The sequence below is a fragment of the Malania oleifera genome, chromosome 3 (assembly GCF_029873635.1).
Source record: "Malania oleifera isolate guangnan ecotype guangnan chromosome 3, ASM2987363v1, whole genome shotgun sequence".
Classification (NCBI taxonomy): domain Eukaryota; kingdom Viridiplantae; phylum Streptophyta; class Magnoliopsida; order Santalales; family Ximeniaceae; genus Malania; species Malania oleifera.
This window is the reverse complement of record NC_080419.1, coordinates 37,287,923-37,307,584: the sequence shown is the minus strand read 5'-3', so window position 1 is coordinate 37,307,584 and position 19,662 is coordinate 37,287,923. Positions and strand designations below refer to the sequence as shown.

The window sequence follows — 19,662 nt, the reverse complement described above, 5'->3', positions numbered from 1 at the left end:
AGTTTTAACTGTGGTAAAAAATAGGTGCAACCCGAGAGGTCCGATCGACCAAAACAAGTTCGGTCTACTAGGACTCATATGGTTCGATCGACCAGGGGAATTTTGAACTAAGTGGTTGGTCGACCGCAAGGCCTCTTCCAAAGGTGATTTTTCATTTCTTCGAGGTTCGGTCGACCAGCCCTTTTTGAACTGGCTGGTTCGGTCAACCAGACCTCTGGAATTTCTCCCGAGGACCCTCCGGTCGATCACGTAGTTGGAGAACAAAAGTGCTCGGTCGACCAGATGGTCAAAATGTTAACCAGGGAGGGTTTCGATCGACCGGGGCTTTTTGAACTGAGTTGGTTCGATCGAGCGGGACCTTGGTCAACAGTTGACCCAAGTCTGGTTCGGTCGACCAGGCCATAATGAATTGAGTTGGCCGGTCGACCGAAAGTGCACCAAGTGTGCATTTCGGTCCCATCTTGACACAATCAAACCCTATTCGAGTGCCTAAAAAACATATATGCAAATTTGTGTGTCTTAGGGTCATTTATGTCCAAAATTAAGACACTGAAAAAGTCCGGTGTCGGTCGACCTTCGGTTGATCGAAGGGAAAATCCTAAGGTCACTCTAAGGTCATTTTGCATCATAATTGGTTTGAGCTCACAAAATAAACCATACATGTGATGTGTGTGCTTATTACAAACCGAATACCCTAATTACTATTACTGACAAATTTCACTACAAAAATATTACAATTAAGAGCATGAATTAGTCTTCAAGTTTTGAGCTTTCACGTGTCATTAATGATATGCTAATATGAACTTACACATGAACTAAATATTTATTAAATACAGGAGTATTTGTCATTATCAAAACCGGGCGTGACCTATAAGGTCAACAAAGTATATAAAGGTTTACAACACTAAGATCATTTAAGACTTGTCCCATATAAAAATACATTGGATTATAGGATATTTTCATGAAATGCATTTGAAAACTCATAAGTATTGATCCTTATGATTCAGTGATATCCTATATACTGGTATGCATATACAATTGCTCAAACTTTTGCTCAATAAATATGCGTGAAACAATACTGCAAAAGTTACGACAGTTCCTACCTCAAACACTCCCTATTACTTTATGACTTTACATTTGTTTTATTGGATTGTGCTTGAGTTCTCTTGAGTGAGTGTCCACTTTGATCTTTCCTACTTGAATGCTCACTTGATCTTTGAATTTATATTATATATGTATGATTTTGCCACTTATACTTGTCACAACTTGATATGCAAAGATTAGTTTAACCTTGAATCACTAATATGTTGTTATCATCAAAATACAATAATTAGGATAATGTGGCCACTAAGGTTAACACTAAGGGTTAAGCTTTGTGATTCTAAAGTACAAGTAAATTAACAATAGGAAGAGGTGACAACTTAGCAAATATGTGTACTAGAGTTAAAGTGGATTATAATGCACAAAGAGAAACAGTTTTTAGAGTTGGCATATAAGGAAAAGTCTTGGGATGAGCTGCAGGTTATCATACGTGTCTTTCATGCTATGAAGGAAAGACTCTTAGCCTTAGAACCTATCCTTTAACAAGTAAGTAGATCAACTCAGACATTGTATTCCATGGTTTAAGATGTCGTTAGCCACATGTTTCCAACACTGTCTACTGATTTGTATGATTTGGTGTCTTATGTTTTAACCTATTTCATGATGTATATGAGGAGAAGAATGCAAGATCTCTTACCTCTAATTGGTAGACTTTGTACTTGTATCTATTTGTGGGAATGGAATAAAATAAATGTTATTTGCCTCTCTCTAAATTTTTAGTTATGTAATTCTAATTACATGAAATTAAAAAGCATGTTCCTCGTGAGATTTACATATCCTCGTATGGATTGTGAAAAGTAAGGATTCACTTGGCATGGTGAGTTAATTTGCAATTTTATTCTATATGTTTAGTGTGCTTGCCTTTTGTAATATTTCTTTGCTCTTTGTGTATGCTTAATTTATGTTATATATTCACAAGGTTATCAAAATTCCACAATGAAAGAAAACTAATCAAACAAACCATGTTCCAATCATTATTAAAGCTCGATTACAGATTATGGAATTACCAGAATCTAGCTAGAATAAAGAGTCTTTATTCAACAAAAGAATTGAGGCTTTAGAAAAATTTGTAGTGGATTTAGTCTAGCTCATAAAGGGAAAAGCTGCATTATTTGATGAAACTCAACCATTAGTTGTACCACTAGTTTCTTAAGAGCCAGGATTCATCAACATAACTAGAAAAGGAGTCATTTCTGAACCAGCTAAGTCAACCAAATCAAATGAGGAAGAAGGAAAATCAATTGATGATAAGAATCACACAACATATATTAAGGAATAGCTAAGGTCAATCTAATGCATACAAGATGGAGGTTTAGAAAACTTTGAACATGTTTGCTTTTTCATTAATGTGGATTATCAGAAAGTTCAAAGTCCCAGATTTTGATAAGTATAATGGTGCAAGATGTCCAGAGATTCATATTCAAATGCATGCAAGGAAGTTGACACCTTATGCTAAGAATCAAAAATTGCTTATGCATGTGTTCCATGAAAGTTTTACTAACTAGACACTTAATAGTATTAGACTAGAGCAACGTTTATAAATAGAGAGATTTGTCAAATTTTTTTTTTTAAAGCAATATCATTTCAATGCTGATATTGTCACAAATAGAATGAGTTTTTAGAATATGGAGAAAAAAAGTTAAAAAACTTTCAAGAACTATGCACAAATATGGAGAGAAGTTGTTGTTAAAGTTAATCCGTATGATATAGAAATGATGAGCACCTTCGTAGGTACATTGAAAAGGTTGTACTATAACAAGTTGATTCTACAAAGCCTATCTAACTTTGAAATAGCTGTAGCTATTGGTGAAAGGATTCAAAGTAACCTCAAATTGGGCAACACACTGATTATACTGCTATAAGGATAGTTTAGCAGGTCATGACAAAGAAAACCTTTGTTAAGAAGGAGAGAAAAAATGAAGAAGGAGAAGTGTCGTATCTCAAGGAAACGCCACAAAAAATCAAACCACTACTCAAGTCGTAAGTCTTGTGAAGCAATGCTAGTAGAAAATAGAGTAAAAATTAAAAGGTTCCAAAAAAAAAAAAAAAAGAAGAAAAAAAAAAAGAAATAAGAAAGGAGAATAAATGAAGAAGAAAGTAAAATCGTTCTAATAGGAATCGAATTCTCGTCCTTTGGAGGAGCTTTAAAAACTCTAATGCAAAAAGAATGCACCATTTCGACTAAAGCACTTTTTGTTAACTAAATATTGTTTAATATTAAAATTTTAATTTTAATTTTAATTTTCTAATTAATATTTATGTTAATTCGCATTTTAATTGACTTTTTAAATATTGTATATTTAAAAAATTAATTGCAATTTAAAATTAACATTTTAAACATAGTTTAATTACCAAATTAATTAAAGTTTATAATTAATATATTTAATTAGAATTAATTTATATTTTAAAATTAAAAATAGTTAATATTTATCTTTATTTAACATTTTTAATTCCCACTTTTAATGTTTCCTATTTTTTATAAACAAGAAATATATGGCTATTATTTTATAATTAAATAATAATATTATTAATTTATGTTTATAAAATTTTTATTCATATTTTTATAATTCATTATCTAATTTTTGATTTATAAGGTGATGATTATGCTCACAAATTATTTAAAATTTTGAGTTTATGAGCAATAACTAATTATAAGTAGGACAAAAGACACTTACCTTCTATGAGGTTTGACAAAAATAGAAAAACTTTCCTTAAGATTTCAAAAATCCCATTTTCCCTCGAAGTTTCAAAAAATGCCACAGATCTCTCCTATTCAAAAAGACAAAACCCTCCTCTCAAAAGACTTGTCTTTTTTACAAAATATAAGAGGAGATTTGTGTTTTTTGATAAATCTTAAAGAAGATGCTTAGAATTCTTGAAATGTTCCTGAAATTTTTGAAATCTTTAGAAATGTCCCTAGTTTTTAAATTTAAGGAGAGATTAGTGTCTTTTACCCTTATAAGTACTTGAGGTAATCTCTAATTACTTCTGAAATAGTATTTATTTTCATCACAAAAAAGTAATTTTGAATTAGTAATTTTTATAATAATTTCTTGTTCAATATAAACTAAACAATATTTTTTACTATAAATTTTACTTTGAATATCGTTTTTTTTTTTAAGTTTTTAAGGTACTTCCAAACGGGCGAAGCCTACAAATTCATCCAGACCCCATAACGAAGCAACCCATGGGCCATAAGCCCACAAATTCACGGCCCATTAATCAAGCCTGTCAAGACCACAGTCGTCAATGTCCATAGCTCAGCCCACCAATACGAGCATCGAAATCGAGAGAGAGAGACCGAAAGGGATCGAAAGGAAGAGGAATGGCGAGTGAGGCGGCGGTGGAGGGCACAGGCACAGCGGCGGCGACGGAGACGACGACGGAGACAGCGAAGCCGCAGTCGCAGCAGCCCCACAGGTTGGAGAGGAAGTGGTCGTTTTGGTTCGATAACCAGTCTAAGCCCAAGCAGGGTGCTGCTTGGGGCACCTCCCTTCGCAAGGTCTACTCTTTCGACACCGTCGAAGAGTTCTGGTGGTATCGTCCTCTTTTCTCTCTCTAGATTTCCTTCTTTTTTCTGTAGTTCACGTGATTGGACGGTGTTGGATCTGTTTTAGCTTCTGCCAGAGCTTTTTCCTGCTATTATGCTACTTGTTGATTATTTTTGTGAGTTTTCTGATGCGTAACCTGTGTTGTTGCAATTGATTTTTTCTTCTTTTTCGTGATCTGTTTGGTTGCTGGGAATGAAATATAAGAAGAGGAATATCCGTTGCCCCGGGTTAAAATCTGACCTATGTAAATCAATTTAATAGTTGCTATTCTTTACTCTATTTTCCTTTAAAATAGTTCTTTAGGTTCATGATTTTCTTTCAATAAATGAAATTTTTTAGGCTTATTTTTTTTTTCCCTCCATGCACTATGTTGAACTTTTTCTGGAGGTTTAATATCAATAAAACCGAACTTTGAAGGCAAACATAATTTGCATTTTATTTAAATTTCCAAATTTTTCATGCAGTTTGTATGATCAGATATTTAGGCCCAGTAAGTTGCTTGCAAATGCTGATTTTCACTTGTTCAAGGCTGGAATTGAGCCTAAGTGGGAAGATCCAGAGTGTGCTAATGGGGGCAAGTGGTCCCTTCCCAGCAACAGGAAGACTAATCTTGACACCATGTGGCTTGAAACAGTAAAAATCTCAGCTTTCTGAGGCATTTTCTTTTCTGTAGATGTTTGTTATTTTTTTGTTAGTTTGATAATGATTAATACATTTTTGGCATGTTTTGTTGACTAATGTTTTTTCATCAACTAGTTGATGGCTTTGATTGGAGAGCAATTTGATGAGGCTGATGAGATATGTGGTGTGGTTGCTAGTGTGCGCCAAAGGCAGGACAAGCTTGCATTGTGGACTAAGACCGCAACTAATGAGGCTGCCCAGGTTCTAATATTCTAACCAAACCTCATATTGGATAAAATTCTTCTATGATCAGTCCTGTCATTTGATAGTATTTCCATTTTACAGTTCTTTTCAAGTTAATTGTCATTTGACTTCTTTGAAATGCTATCTGCTGGCTATGGCATATGCATCTAGGATACAAAATGTCTAATGCTATGATACTGTTATAGTAATTTTTGTGGTTCATCATTTCATACCAGCAATGTTTCTAAAATTCATTTCAGTTAAGATCTAAGACGTTACAATTATAATGGAAGTCTTGTTTCTAGCAGTGATTATGTTGCAAGCGTGCACACAGATATAATTGCACATTATGTATGTGTATAAATATGTGTATGTGGATGCATGGGTGTGTTATATGTGCACGTGCGTGTGTGTGCACCCATGGTTGTATGTGTATCTAAATGTACATATATGTGTATATATATGCATTTGGGTGCGTACATGCATGCATTTATATATACATAACACATAATACATAGTTAAAAGATAGACAAACACACAAACCCACACAGTGCTTGCGCACACACACTATTTTATATGCACTCTTTAAAATAATTTAAATCTAAATATTGATTACTTTCACTTTTTGATTGTGTACCTAATTTAGTTAAGTGGTTTAGGGATGAAGAATTGTAAAGATGGCGGTTTGGTTGAAGGTTTGAAAAAAAAGGGATATGAGTTCAAGGAGGACAGATGAATATGAGCTTGTGAATGATGTCCAAAGCTGAAGAATACATCTTGAGGAGAGTATCCATTTCTGACAAGCTGGTACGGAAAATTGGGATCATATGTGAGGTGGAGGGATGATTTAGAGCACCCCACTCCAGAAATGGTTGAGTATTTTGTTGTGCTGTAAAAGATTATCGTATGAAGAGCTTGAGAATTGTTATTTGACAAAGAATGGTTTATTTCGCAGCAAAGATCATGGGCAATTTTGGCATGTAAAAGGAGCGTATCTTATAAAAATCTGAATTTTTTCTAATAAAGTTTCTTTTTCTAACAAAAAAAAAAACCTAAATGTTAGTTTTGGATGGGTCGGAAGCTTTTGTTAAAACAAAAATAAGTACCTATAATTTATGCAATCATGTGCATATTTGTGATTTGAGGTGCGTTCTTCCCGATAAAGGGTCTGATCTGACAGGAGTTATAGTTGTCAAATCCCAAAGGTGAGGAAGAGCCCTTTTAAGCCTTACTAGAGTGTTGGGAGGTTTTAAATGATTCCTATTGGGAATTACTGTGCCTTAATTCACTTTCTATTGACTTAGCTGACTAATCTTTAAGTTATTAGAATAGCTCATTTATCTAGGGTTCTGCCATATTCCACTTTTTGCCTTTAGGCTTGGACCATGGGGAATAGTTTGAAGGCCGGATACAAGATTTTGAGCAGAATTAGGAAGAGATGAAGAGGGATGCCCGCAAAATGATGTAGTAGTTAGAAAAATTAATAAATTGTTGACACTTGACATACCTAAATAGAGAAAACAGATGTTTAAAGCAACAATCATTCTTGGGATTGTGGTTCTGCTAAAGAGACTCCTACATACCATCTGAGTTTCATGACATTATGGGCCCATCCATCTTAGGTGACATGTGCACCTCACCACGTTGGTTAATTAATTATCCTGATCTGTTGTGATTTGGAAAACGTGGCTCATTTGGGTTAGCGGTGATTTTAGATTCATGGGGCCTAGCATGTGACCCTGTAAATGTTCCTTACCTACACGACGTGAGAAAAGCACGCTTAAATTGAGAAAATGGTGGCATAATTGGCTGAAGGGTTGGATGGATGTGAGAATTACAAAATGTTAGAAGAGAGATTGGCATGCCTTTGAAACTGTGAGCATGTCCGGATCAATTTGCATTGTAGACTCATGCTTGGCTACGACGTTGTTATTCCACAGAATTTCAAAGTCTTGGATTTTGGCAAGCACGGCGGAGTGAAAAGGCAAATGACTCTTCTCACTAGTATTGTACAATGATGGTTGCCGTAGGACTGATTGGCATAAGAAAAAGCAACATGAAAACAAGAGAAAACAATCAAAAAATGAAAGTAAATTAAAAGGAAAGAAAAAAAGTTAAAGGAAATCTCAATTAGGTTTCAATGATCAATAATTCAAGCCAATCTCCATGGTCACATCAATCCTTTTTGTAGACTTTTCTCCTAAAGCTAAATAACACAATTTAGGAAACAATGTGAAATCCTTAAAATCTGAAAATTACATAACTTATCCCATAAACAAAATCTTAAATTGTACCTACACTTGTGGTAACATGAAGATCTCATCCAGTGTGATTCCATCCATTTCCCCTAGGGTGGGGAAAACTTGCCATTTGCAAGGAGTAAGGACAGACAGATGCACTGCACCAAGATGCAATGGAGTTCATCCTGGGTAATTTATATGGAGTTGGAACTAGGACAGTTAGTCCATTTCACGAGGTATTGTCTATATCCTTCCTGTTCATGGTCTTCATGTTCATTCTCTAAATGCTTTCAGCATATCTACAATGTTTGAAGAGACAAAAGTGGTAGTTCAAGCACAGAAGCATAATGCGAAAAGACTAGATGCATATTCATGTAGTTTCTTAAAATAATATTTGGAATAATGTTCAAGATGGATGTGTACCATCACATTGTCACCCTTATTAAATTTGACATGCCTACAATGGGCGTCAGTAGCTAGCTTATATTGTATGATATTCATAGCAGTCTTTCACCTAATGTTAGCATGAAAGTCATGGATGTCTTGGGCAAAATATTTGGCTGAAACAATCATTTTGTAATTTGCTTCTGTTTTTGATTTACTAGATTCTTGTAATTTCTGTTTTTGATTTGCTTACCCCTTGTACACTCCTTCTGTAATTGGTGTTCATTTTTGTTATCAATAAACTTATTACTTATCAAAAAAAAAAAGGGTGACCCTCAGGTAGCAATGGAATAAGGTCAACAGGCTTCAATTTGGCCATTAGTTTGAAGATTGAAAGCTGCAGAAAACTTTTGCAGGGTGCCACAAATTCCTCAAGGTTTTCTAGAAATAGCTAACAAACTTAACATCCCTATCAGGCTCTATTGAAGTGCGCAGCACATGGATCCTAAAAATATCGTAAAAGAAGTTTGCCCATGTGTGACACATCACAATTTTTATTGCATGGAACAAAATGGCCCATTTTTGGATACCTATCAGCCACAACAAGGGTGTAATTGTGGCTCCTAATTGTCATATGCAACCGTAAAATGAAGTCCATTCTTAGATCCTTCCAAAGTATATGTGGAAGCAAAGTGGAAGTAGAGTATACAAACCTGATTCTTAGCCTTGGCCAATTGGCTGGTGTGACGTGGAGAGACAATTTAAGCAACATATTTCTTTAATGGGGATCATGCTCAGTAGGAACTTCATGTTTACCAAAAACTTGGGGCTTGATTTAAGATTTTGGCATCAAATTTAATTATGTAATTTTCAACTTCTGGGGACTTTTGACATTGTTTCCTAAATTGTGTTCCCTTATTTAGTTCTACGTAAAAAGCCTATATAAAGGCTTGATGTGTAAATGAGGAGATTAGCTTGCATTATTGATCATTGGAACCATATTTGAGTTTTGCCTTAAATTTTCTTGTTGTTTTAATTTTCTTTTATTTTTCTATTGCTTTCTCTTTATTTTCCCTTGCTTTGATGTTGCTTTCTCTTGTGCTAATCATTCCTGCATCCGTGGTGCATGCCTGTTGATGCAGTCGGCATGGATGATTTTATTTCTTTTTTTGGTTTTTTCATTTATGATTTTTTATTAGGATTATATCTTCAAGATTCTAGGTCATTATCATTAGGAAACTAGTATTTTGGCTTAATTATGTATCTTAAGTATTTTCCACATCTTCAAAGCAAGCCTATACAGGCCCCTTGGTATTAGGGAAATGGGAATTGAAAATTAAAGTTGTTGGAAGTTGGTTCTGCTTCATTATTAGAATAAACTCGATTTTCAGATCTTGATAGTGCAGTCTGGTAACTACAAGATTCATTGGGGGATCCTTTCATCACCGAATTGAACTCTTGCTATAGCCTACCCAACCTTTCCTAAATTGAAGACTTCCCATCTTCTTTGATTAATAGAAATTGTGTCAACCTGCGTGTCAAAGTCTCACATCGGATGTGTATTAGGGAGACCTTGGGCTTATAAGGATGATTTCAACTCTGATTATGTGAGGCACCTTTTACAAAATAAACTTGTGAGGCCAGTGGATCAAAACAAACAATACCTCATTGGAGTTGGGTTCAAGATTGTTACATTTGGTATCAAAACCACCCTGGGGATACTACCATGTAGATGGATTCTACATAGAAGTGTAAGCCACTTTGACAAGGGCGTCAGAGATCAAACGGGAGAGCATGTCAGGGTCCTACATCGGATGTGTACTATAGAAATCTTGGGCTTATAAGGATTGTTTGGGCTCCAACTATGTGAGGTGTGTTTTATAGGACAAACCCGCGAGACCAGTGGGCCAAAGCGGATAATACCTCACTGGAGTTGGGCCCAAGATTGTTAAACCACGCCACGCCCTCTCCGGATAATCCTTCTCAAGGCTGGTACATCGCACTGGTCAGTTCATCATCAATATGTCACTACTCACTGAAACTACAACCCAAAATCATTGTTGGAAGTGCACATTCTGACTTCTGTCCATTGCAAGCTGCTTCCTGACTAGTCGTTCATCAATAATCGTTATGTCCTTTCCTAAATTGAATACCTCCCATCTTCTTCGATTAATAGAGGTCTGTGTCAATCCACGCCACCGCCCTCTTTGGAGAATCCTTCTCTAGGCTGGTGCATCTCACAGGTCAGTTCATCATCAATACTTCACTACTCACTGAACTAAAACACAAAATCATTATTGGAAAGTGCACATTCTGTCCACTTTTGCAAGCTGCTTCCTCACTAGTAGTTCATCCATCATCATTACGTCGTTGCTGCTTGTCAAAGCTGCTGCAGTCATGGCTTGTCAAAACACTAGCAGCTATTCATCCAAATGCTATTTCAGTTTCAAGAAGAAAACCAATTGTGGTAACGCTGGCTCTCCCTTAAAGAAGAAAACCTCTTGTACGAAGAAAAGGGGTTAAATCTTTAAGTTTCATGTCAACTGGTTGACTTCTACTGAATTGAATCAGTTCAGTGATGCCCAACTTGAACTGGTTCAGTCAACTGTACTGGATGAAATCTGCCAGACAGAAGATTTATTTTTTTTTCTTTTCTAAGAAAGGAAAAAGGAACATGAGCTTTAACTTGGCCTTGGAAATGTTTGATTTTAGGATGTTCTAGTCGGACTATGCTTAGCCATTGTGAATTAGGAGACATGCCTTCCTTTCATCCCATTCACAAAGTAGTAGTCCAGAAAGAAGAGGTTGTTGAGGATGCTAATAACGAGTTGATTTTGTCATCTTAGATAAATTTGTCACTTGTGAGTCCATGGATTTGCTCATACTATCCTATTTGGATCTAATGCTGGCATATAACATTGGTCTGCTTCAAGTGTGGCCATGATATGAATTCTGCCTCCTTCAGTTGTTTAATATTTGAGGTCAAATTCTTTCTAACTATGACAGATTGATGCAGCATGCATGGAGGATTTTATTTTTTATTTTCATTTTTGGTCTTTTTATTGCGATTGTCTTTAAGATCAGGTTATTATTATTTAGGAAACTAGTATTTTGGCTTAATTAGGTTTCTTAATTAGCTACTTTATCTTCCAAGCATGGTAAGCTTATAAAAGCCCCCTGCTATTAGTTTTCAGGGAGATGGGGGTTAATAATTGTTAGAAGAGAATATGTTATTTTAGTTATTAAACAGTGTGTGAGCGGCGGGTATTTTTGCCCTTCATGTATCTATATTTTTTAATATTTGTTAATATAAAAGACAGCTCTCCTGGACGTGTATGTATCCTCCAGGATAATGCTGGGTTTTTTCCGTTTTTTCTCTTCATCTCTTCTCATTTCTAAGCTTAAGTGTTTTATTTTCTTTCATTGAATCTTCAATTTATTACAAATTTACAACATGATATCAGAGCAAAGCTATTGGGAGGTCCTGGGTTCTATTCTCGTTGTCCGCATTTTTCGTCATTCTATTCTTGTTGCCAGCATTTATCGTCGTTTTATTCTCCTTGCCTATGTTCATCATCGTTCTATTCTCATTGCTTGCTGCATTTATCATCGTTTTATTCTTGTTACTCGTGTTTATCATCATTCTATTCTCTTTACTTGCATTTATCATCTGTTTGCAAGAAAAAAAAAAATTATGTTGTTTTGCATGGTGGGTATTGATTTTTTGGTTTTTTCTCCACATGCAACAGAGCTGCACATTGGGGGGAGGTTGGTGGGGAGGGAATTTTAAAGGCTTGTATGCATTGTTTGCTCACAGCCTAACATCTTAAGCTTTTAGGTAAAGTGGTTGCTCGACATGGTATAAGAGCAATGCCTTCTTGTATATGAAGAATGCTTTATTGGATTGAGATTTGTAGGAAGAGGTCTACGTGCAGCGACTGGTTAGGGCTTGTTGCTTGGAGGGAAGGATGCTATGGTATATAGTTTGCATAAGGTCATTCATGGTTTTGAGGAATTTCCTCCTAGTTTCACAAATTTAGTATTTTGATATCTGCATTCAGTTTTATCCAGTGCTATGGTCATTTGGTCCTTCCGCGAAAAGGAGTGGCAAGAGTGGGATTGCAGATGTCATGCAGTGGTTTGGAGCAAAATTTCAAATTAAGGACTTAGTAATCCACATTACTCTCTTAGTATTGAGATTGTACAAGGGTTGAATGCATCTGAGTGAAAATATGCCTCCAACTGGTATGTTAGGAGGTAAACTAGTTGATGCTCCTATAGATCCCAACATAAAGTTGTCTAAGGATGTTGGACTGGATTTTGAAGAGAAACATCAATATAGGTAGTTGGTCTACTTGAATGTCACTAGACCTGACAATCTGACATATCCTTTATTCTGCAATGGTGAATCAATTTATGGAAAATGCCAAACTGCCACATGTCAGTATTGCTTGTAAGATTCTGTGGTATCTCATCACTCTTTTTGTGGAGTTTTGATAGAAGTGTAATAGAAATTGTGAGATCATTGGGTACTTTGATGTGGATTGGCTGGTTCTTTTGATGATTGAAGGTCTACCTGGATATTGTACATTTGTCGGAGGTAATATACTAGTATTGTTAGCTGGTGTAGCAAGAAATATAGATTAGAGCTGTGTCTCATACTGCGACTGAGCTTGTTTGATTGAAGTCTCTCATGTAGATATGGGATTCTTGTCAATGGAGTCCATGTTTTTTGATAATCAAGCTGCCATTTATATTGCTAGCAACCTATTGTTTCATGAGAGGACAAAGCACATTGAAGTTGACTCATTTTGTGAGGGATGCTTTGTTGAGGAAGTTTGTGATTCCATTGGATAGGTTAGGCAATATGTTCACAAAGCTTTTATTTAAGCCTGCCCTGTCTAATTCTAACAAGCTGGGATTCAGTGATGTTTATCCACCTCCAGCTTGGGGGAGAGTGTTAGGAGAGAGTATGGTATATTAGTCGTTAGGCAGTGTGATTGGGGGTATTTTTGCCCTTACTATTTTTTATTATTATTAATATATAAGAAGGTAGACTTCGAACTTCATGTTGCTCCAGGAAACTGCGGAATGGGCTTTCTCCTTTTCTCCATCTGTAACCCTAAGTGCTGCATTTTCTTCATTGAATCTTCAATTTATTTAAGATTTTTGTAAAAAGTTGGATTTATTTGAATGCTAGTTATTAAAAAAATACATATAAAATGTCAAAGAAAATAAACCCAAAAATAAAATTTTTAATAAAAACTGCTAGCTAATATGAACCAATTTGAAATTGAATTCTAAGTTTCAATAAAGGGAAAAGAGAAGAAAAAAATGCAAAAAAAGACTCAAAAGCCTATTTTGCATTGACAGCTAATCTAACACTGCAACAGCCTTTAATGTCCCATAACTGCTGTAATGGTTGTCAAGATATTGCCCTATGATAGTCTCAGAAGCCACTGATACTGATATGTAACAGCAACTATGCACCGGTTTTAAAACTTTGCTTCATTCATCATGCTCTCCCTATAGTCCTGACATACTGCCAGAGCTTTGTGCATTGGATGTTTTGTTTTATTATGGCCTTATTGCATAAAATTCCCTTGTGCTTTTGCAAATAACAAGTCATTCTACAACCACCAGTGATTAGTCAGGCAAGTAGATAAATTATTGATGTCAATTTTATTAGAAATTATTGTTATTCAGATGAAATAACAATGAAAAAAAACCTCATTTGCAGTATGCAACATGCTTAATTGTGGTTCTGTAGGTCCCTAAACTGTAGCAACAAATTGTTATTGGAGCAAGTATTTAAATTACAAATTTCAATTTTAGATAATACATGTAATCACTAGCCTGTCAAATTACTGTGCAAGTCCTTGAATATTGATTATTGAATATATGCTTGAGGTGTAAGACGGCAGCAATGACTCTGGTGAAACTTTGCACATAACCTGCTTCTGGGCCAGCTATGAGTTAAGAGATAGGATACTCAGGTTTAAGATAGATAAAAAAACACTTTGTCCATGACTGAAATTATTTACATCAACTCAGTGAGCAGTAATTTTCCTGACCAGCATTGTTTTAGCTGGAGCATTTGCGCAGGGAAACTTCTATGAAATGGGTGTCTTCAAAATTTATTCTGCTTTGAAGTGATTTTGTTTTGTTACATATAGAATTCCAAGAGATGACATTTCAGGTATAATTTTCATTTTTCCAAGATGACTTCTAATTGTCCATTTTCTGTGTGTATTCAGCTGGTGGCTGGGTGGGGAATGTGGGTCTTGTGTGGCTGATAGGTTCAACGGAGGCTCAGAATTGTGCTTTTGAGTCAGTAGGCTTAAATTTGTGCCTTCAAATACAATGGACAGGAATTAATGCTGGATGTGGCATTTGTGCCTTTTTGGGTTGAAGTACGTGCTATGTTAAAAGTTTATACACAATGAGAGTAGGGTAGACTGTAGGAGTTAGTACTGGGTGCATCCCTCTGGAGCCACTTTATTGAGATGAAAAAATTTAGGAATATATGCCTTTTGGCAGCAGCCTCTGCTGTCACGTGACTGATGATTTTATTGCATACTCTTTTATTAAAAATCCTTTGCCATAAACTCTATAATTATGATATTTGTATTTAGGTTTTAATACATAGCAATGGCCTCCTTGGTTCATCGAGTTCCAAGCATGAAATGTTTTAGATGAATTTTCCTCCTGTTTGAAGTTAGTGACTGTCATTTTAATGTTTTTTTTTTTCTTTTATCTGTAAATCACATTATATATGAGGACATGAGAGGCGATCTTAAGTAATAGTACTTGATTCGTGTTATGTAGATGAGCATTGGAAGGAAATGGAAGGAGATCATTGATGTCACTGATAAGATCACTTACAGCTTCCATGTAAATTTTATTTTGTATTTGTTCTGATTTTGAGCTCATACACTAGTTCTGTCCCTCACTGCTGTGATTGATGCAGGATGATTCTCGAAGGGAAAGATCAGCGAAAGTCCGTTATAATGTGTAAATGTTGATTGATCATCATGATGTGCCGATTTCTGCTCTCTCAATTCCCAATTCTGAAGAGTACTAATAGAGTTGCCATCATTTAGAGTACTCTTTTTAAATAGTAATAGCATATTGTGTGTTTTGATATTCAGCACTCTTCAATTTATGATTTTATACAAGCTGCCCATTTATATCCTATTTTACTCAAACTTGCAATGGAGCAATCAGAAACTTCACATTCCTGCTGCATCATCTTCTTTGAACCTTAGACAAGGGGAAGCTTTCTCTCTCTCTCTCTCTCTCTCTCTCTCTCTCTCTCTCTCTGTTGGAAGCCTGATGATGTGAATATAGATAAAAATAACATAAAATTGTATTGAGCTTTTACAAAATCCACTTAAATTCAAATTCAATGCTTGAAATCAATGCTTCTTTCAAGTACTACTTCGGAGTATTTCTCATGGAGTTGACACTTTTATGGATGCAGAAATTTGTTGTATTTCTTTGTATTTTTTGTTTTGTTTGTTTGTTTGGTTTTTTGATTTTTTTTGGGGTCTTTGAGCTAGTGTTTGAGCATTTGGTCTCGAGGTCATGTCAATTTGAACAAAATTTTTTGTGATGTTTTTCTTGTAATTAATAGAATATTTTTAACATAAACATGATAAAAATACAAAAAATTTAATTCAACTTGCAAGCAATATTGTAAAATTTAACTCATCAACTTGAAATCGAGTATGATAGAATTAAATTGGGCTCAAAATTGTTCTTGTACCATATGATTTTTAAAATTATAAAAATATAAAATTAGAAGTGGTGTGGTAGCTTAGGATTTATTAAAATTTATTTTTAAGAAAAAGTTAACTAATCTCAATAAGCGAGGGAATGCATTCATTTATTTTTTTTTGTCTCATGATGAGTAAGTTAATAACAGGACTAAAAAGGAGCTTTGGTGCCGCTGTCCTACCGAATGTCATGAGAATATTACATATATAAATAAACTGAGAATGAAAAACTACATATATGGAAGTGGCAATTACATCATAGCTGTTGCATATCTGGAATAAGTACTATTCGAACCTAATAAACAGAGTCAGGCAAGAAATCCGAGTCTCTCCCCGTTCTTCTTCGCCAGCCGAATCAGTCCTTGCCTCTGTTTCGCATCTGCTCCTATCGATTTGCAGAATTCAGTGATCACCTGCAGATCAATCAAAACTCAAAATTTTAATTTACACAAAGAAGAACAGAAACCTGCCGCAAGAACATTAATATTTAACCCCAAACAAGCCGCCAACAGAATTAATTAAAGGAGACGAAGAAATGGTAATTAGTCAGTTAATTACCTGAGAGTGCAAGGCAATGGCCTTGCCCCTGATCTGATTAAAGCGCTTCCTGCCGATGACGTTGCGAGTGAGGACGACCACCGGAGCGAACACACCCTTCCCCTCATTCACGTTCTTCATCATCGGTTGCAGTAGCCGCCCCGGCGGCGGCCGCTTTCCCACTCGAACCACCTTCGGCACCGATTGGGCTAGCATGGCGTAATCTTCGCCCTTAATGGCGGATCCCCAGCTGCCGTGGAAGGCAGAACACAACCCTCCCGTAAACCCTGTTGTCGAAACCGACGCTGCCATCGTCAGGGGCTGGATCCAGAACAACGGCGCAAACAGAGCTGCTACCTAGCTGCTCTTCTGAGTTCCCCCGCTTCTGGAATTTGTGAGAAATAATGTGTTAATTTGATGACGGCTTGATATACATATATAAATTTTTTAAAGTGTAAATTTTGAGAGCCTCTGGTTAATAGCATACGGCAGCGTGAGAGATTGGTCAAGAAGCATTGGGAGCCACACATACTGGTGGCTGCTTAGCATTTTTATTTTTCTTAGGGGGTGGAAGGGAAGATCTGTATCTGGCAGTCTAATGGCTCCTCGTTTTGGGCTGGGTCCTACCTCTCTCTCGTTGGTTTTTCACACAGCCGTCCAATTCTCCTAGCCTTTTGGAAGCTTGGCTAACTGCTTCATGTGTAGCATTGTTACATACTAATTTTTCAGAAAAGAAAAGTTCAAACAATTGACTCTGCAAATCAAGCATTAATTTGATTTTTTTGGGGAGAGAGGAAGTAGGCAGGTAGAGGTGGAGAGAATGCACATGCACAGCTTGTCTGCTTGTGTAACCGTGTTCCATCCTATTTGGCTACCGCCTTGGTTAATTTCATGAGAGCCATAAGTAGAAGTAGAATTAGGATACTGGCGGCTGGTGTCCACAGTGGACTCATGAATTCTCAAACCTTCGCTGTTCTTGGTGGTCGGCACTTGGAACATTCCAAGAGACAATGCACAAATTAATTTTATAGCTTGAAACTGTGCTAGAGTGCAAAACTAAAATAATTATTTACTGTGACAAGCAAGGGTTCATTATTATTATTTTTTAAAAAAGAAATATTATTAATAGAAGAGTTTATCTCTGCCAAGAACACAGAAATTATTATTACATTGAAAAAGTCCAAAAATAGGGTACTCAATAAAATGGTTAGGGGATACAAGGGCAGGTAGGTGCTACATAATAAGCAAAGGGAATTATAATCCCTACTGCTAAACTTAAAACAACATAAAGAGAATTGATATAACAAAATGTCATTAAATACTGCAATAGAATCCTAAGAGGAGCATCTTTCTTTAGAAATATCATCATTGACTCCTTTCGCATCAAACGAAATTTGTGTAGATCTCCAATTTCTTTTATTAGTAGCGAGAATAGGATCCCTAATGGCAAAATATTTAGTTTGATAAGTTGAAGAAGTAGAGAATTTAAAGCCCTTAAGAAATCAAAATTTCTGCAAATCTTTTTTGAAAATCAATCCTGCAGCAACTGAAGAATTTGATAAAAGTGCAACATCACAACAAATAATAGAATCATAAGAATTAAACACTAGAAAACAAGGTGAAGTTTGCTGCAAGGTAAATGTCTGATATAAGTAACCATTATCCTCATTTAGAGATTAGTATAGCACCTCCTTTGTTAAATTTGGAGAAATGCATTTTTCTATTATTCAACATTCAACATTCAACATTACAAGGGTGTATTTATATACATAAGTCAAGAAACAAGATCCCAAATTACTCCTAAATATATGCTTTATAATAATTACACAATAATTGGAAAATGAAAAGTATAGATATTTCTCTAATACCCCCCTCAAGTTGGAGCATGGAGATTCGTAATGCTCAAGTTGTGTGATAAGTCTTGCAAATGTTCACGACCCAAACCTTTGGTGAAGATATTAACAAACTAACTGTGGGTAGGAATATGCTTAGTGAAAAAGAGACCAACCCGTTACTTTTCATTAACAATATGACAATCGATTCCTATATATTTTGTACTTTCGTGGAAAACAGGATTCTGGACAATGTGAAGAGCCGCTTGGTTGTCACAATATAAGAGCATAGACTGGGAATGCAGTACACCAAGATCATTTAAAAGAGTTTTAAGCAATGTAAGTTCACAAGTAGTGGAAGCAAGTTCCCGGTACTCAGTTTCGGCAGAGGAGCGAGACACTTTAGTTTGTTTCTTAGTGCGCTAGGAAATTGGACTAGTGCCCAGTTGAATGAAAAAATCAGCGGTGGAGCAGCGAGTAAGGGGACAATTAGCCCAATCCAAATCAGAATGACTGAGACTTGAAGAGTGTTAGCAGTAGGAAAAAATAAGTCTTGACCTGGAGATGTCTTAATGTATCGAAGAACACGTACAATAGCATCATAATGTGGTTGTTTGGGCTGGTACATAAATTGACTGAGAATATTAAGTGGAAATAAAATGTCGGGATGAGTGATGGCAAGATATATCAAAAGTTTAACAAGTCACTGAAACGAGCTTGAATCGGAGAGAAGATCACCATCAGTATTATTGAGCTTAAGATTGTGTTCCATGGGAAAGTTGGCAGGACGAGCACCAAGATGGCCGCTATCATTGAGGATGTCAAGAGCATATTTTGGTTGATTAAGAAATTTGCCAATGGGAGAGTGAGCAACTTTGAGGTCAAGAAAATATTTCAGTTTTGCCAAGATCCTTTAGTTTGAATTTCTAAGCAAACATGATTTTGAAAGTGCTAATATCGGAGAGATCATTGTCTGCCATGATAATATCATCAACATAAACAAGTATGAGAGTAAAAGACTGACCCCAAAAGTGGGTGAAAAGAGAGTGATCGACCTGAGATTGGGTGAACCCCTCAACAATTAAAACATAAGATAATTTAGAGAACTAATTGCGAGAGGCTTGCTTAAGTCCATAAAAGGGTTTATGAAGATGACAAACAAGAGTCTCCCCATGTTTGCAATAACCCGGTGGAGGGGTCATATAAACCTCTTCATCGAGGTCACTATGGAGAAAAGTGTTGTTGACGTCCAATTGAAGGAGATTCCAATTCTGAGCTGCAGCCACTGCAAGAACACACCTAATAGTAACGAGTTTAGCAATAGGAGCAAAAGTGTCATGATAATCCGGAAACCTTCTACCTGAGTGTAGCCCTT

At 35.9% G+C, this 19,662-nt stretch overlaps 2 protein-coding genes across 2 annotated transcripts; one reads left to right on the top strand and one right to left on the bottom strand.

Moving 5' to 3' along the window:
• Nucleotides 1-4,293: 4,293 nt before the first annotated feature.
• Nucleotides 4,294-15,335, top strand: LOC131150258 (eukaryotic translation initiation factor). Its single transcript, XM_058100865.1, has 5 exons — nucleotides 4,294-4,638; nucleotides 5,117-5,285; nucleotides 5,409-5,534; nucleotides 14,969-15,034; nucleotides 15,111-15,335. Exons 1-5 carry the CDS (start codon nucleotides 4,427-4,429, stop codon nucleotides 15,156-15,158), a joined length of 621 nt encoding a protein of 206 aa, XP_057956848.1. The 5' UTR covers nucleotides 4,294-4,426; the 3' UTR covers nucleotides 15,159-15,335.
• A 672-nt stretch (nucleotides 15,336-16,007) lies between these two features.
• Nucleotides 16,008-17,114, bottom strand: LOC131150257 (protein PROTON GRADIENT REGULATION 5, chloroplastic). Its single transcript, XM_058100864.1, has 2 exons — nucleotides 16,477-17,114; nucleotides 16,008-16,331 (listed from the first exon to the last, which is right to left on the bottom strand). Exons 1-2 carry the CDS (start codon nucleotides 16,765-16,767, stop codon nucleotides 16,227-16,229), a joined length of 396 nt encoding a protein of 131 aa, XP_057956847.1. The 5' UTR covers nucleotides 16,768-17,114; the 3' UTR covers nucleotides 16,008-16,226.
• Between the last annotated feature and the right edge of the window lie 2,548 nt (nucleotides 17,115-19,662).

Bases quoted from the DNA above. Each gene is read 5' to 3' on its own strand.
- LOC131150258 (XM_058100865.1), top strand. From the start codon at position 4,427: ATGGCGAGTGAGGCGGCGGTGGAGGGCACAGGCACAGCGGCGGCGACG. The intron at 5,535-14,968 runs GTTCTAATATTC...CGTGTTATGTAG, and splicing joins CAACTAATGAGGCTGCCCAG to ATGAGCATTGGAAGGAAATG. The intron at 15,035-15,110 runs GTAAATTTTATT...TGATTGATGCAG, and splicing joins AGATCACTTACAGCTTCCAT to GATGATTCTCGAAGGGAAAG.
- LOC131150257 (XM_058100864.1), bottom strand. From the start codon at position 16,767: ATGGCAGCGTCGGTTTCGACAACAGGGTTTACGGGAGGGTTGTGTTCT. The intron at 16,332-16,476 runs GTAATTAACTGA...ATTGATCTGCAG, and splicing joins CCATTGCCTTGCACTCTCAG to GTGATCACTGAATTCTGCAA.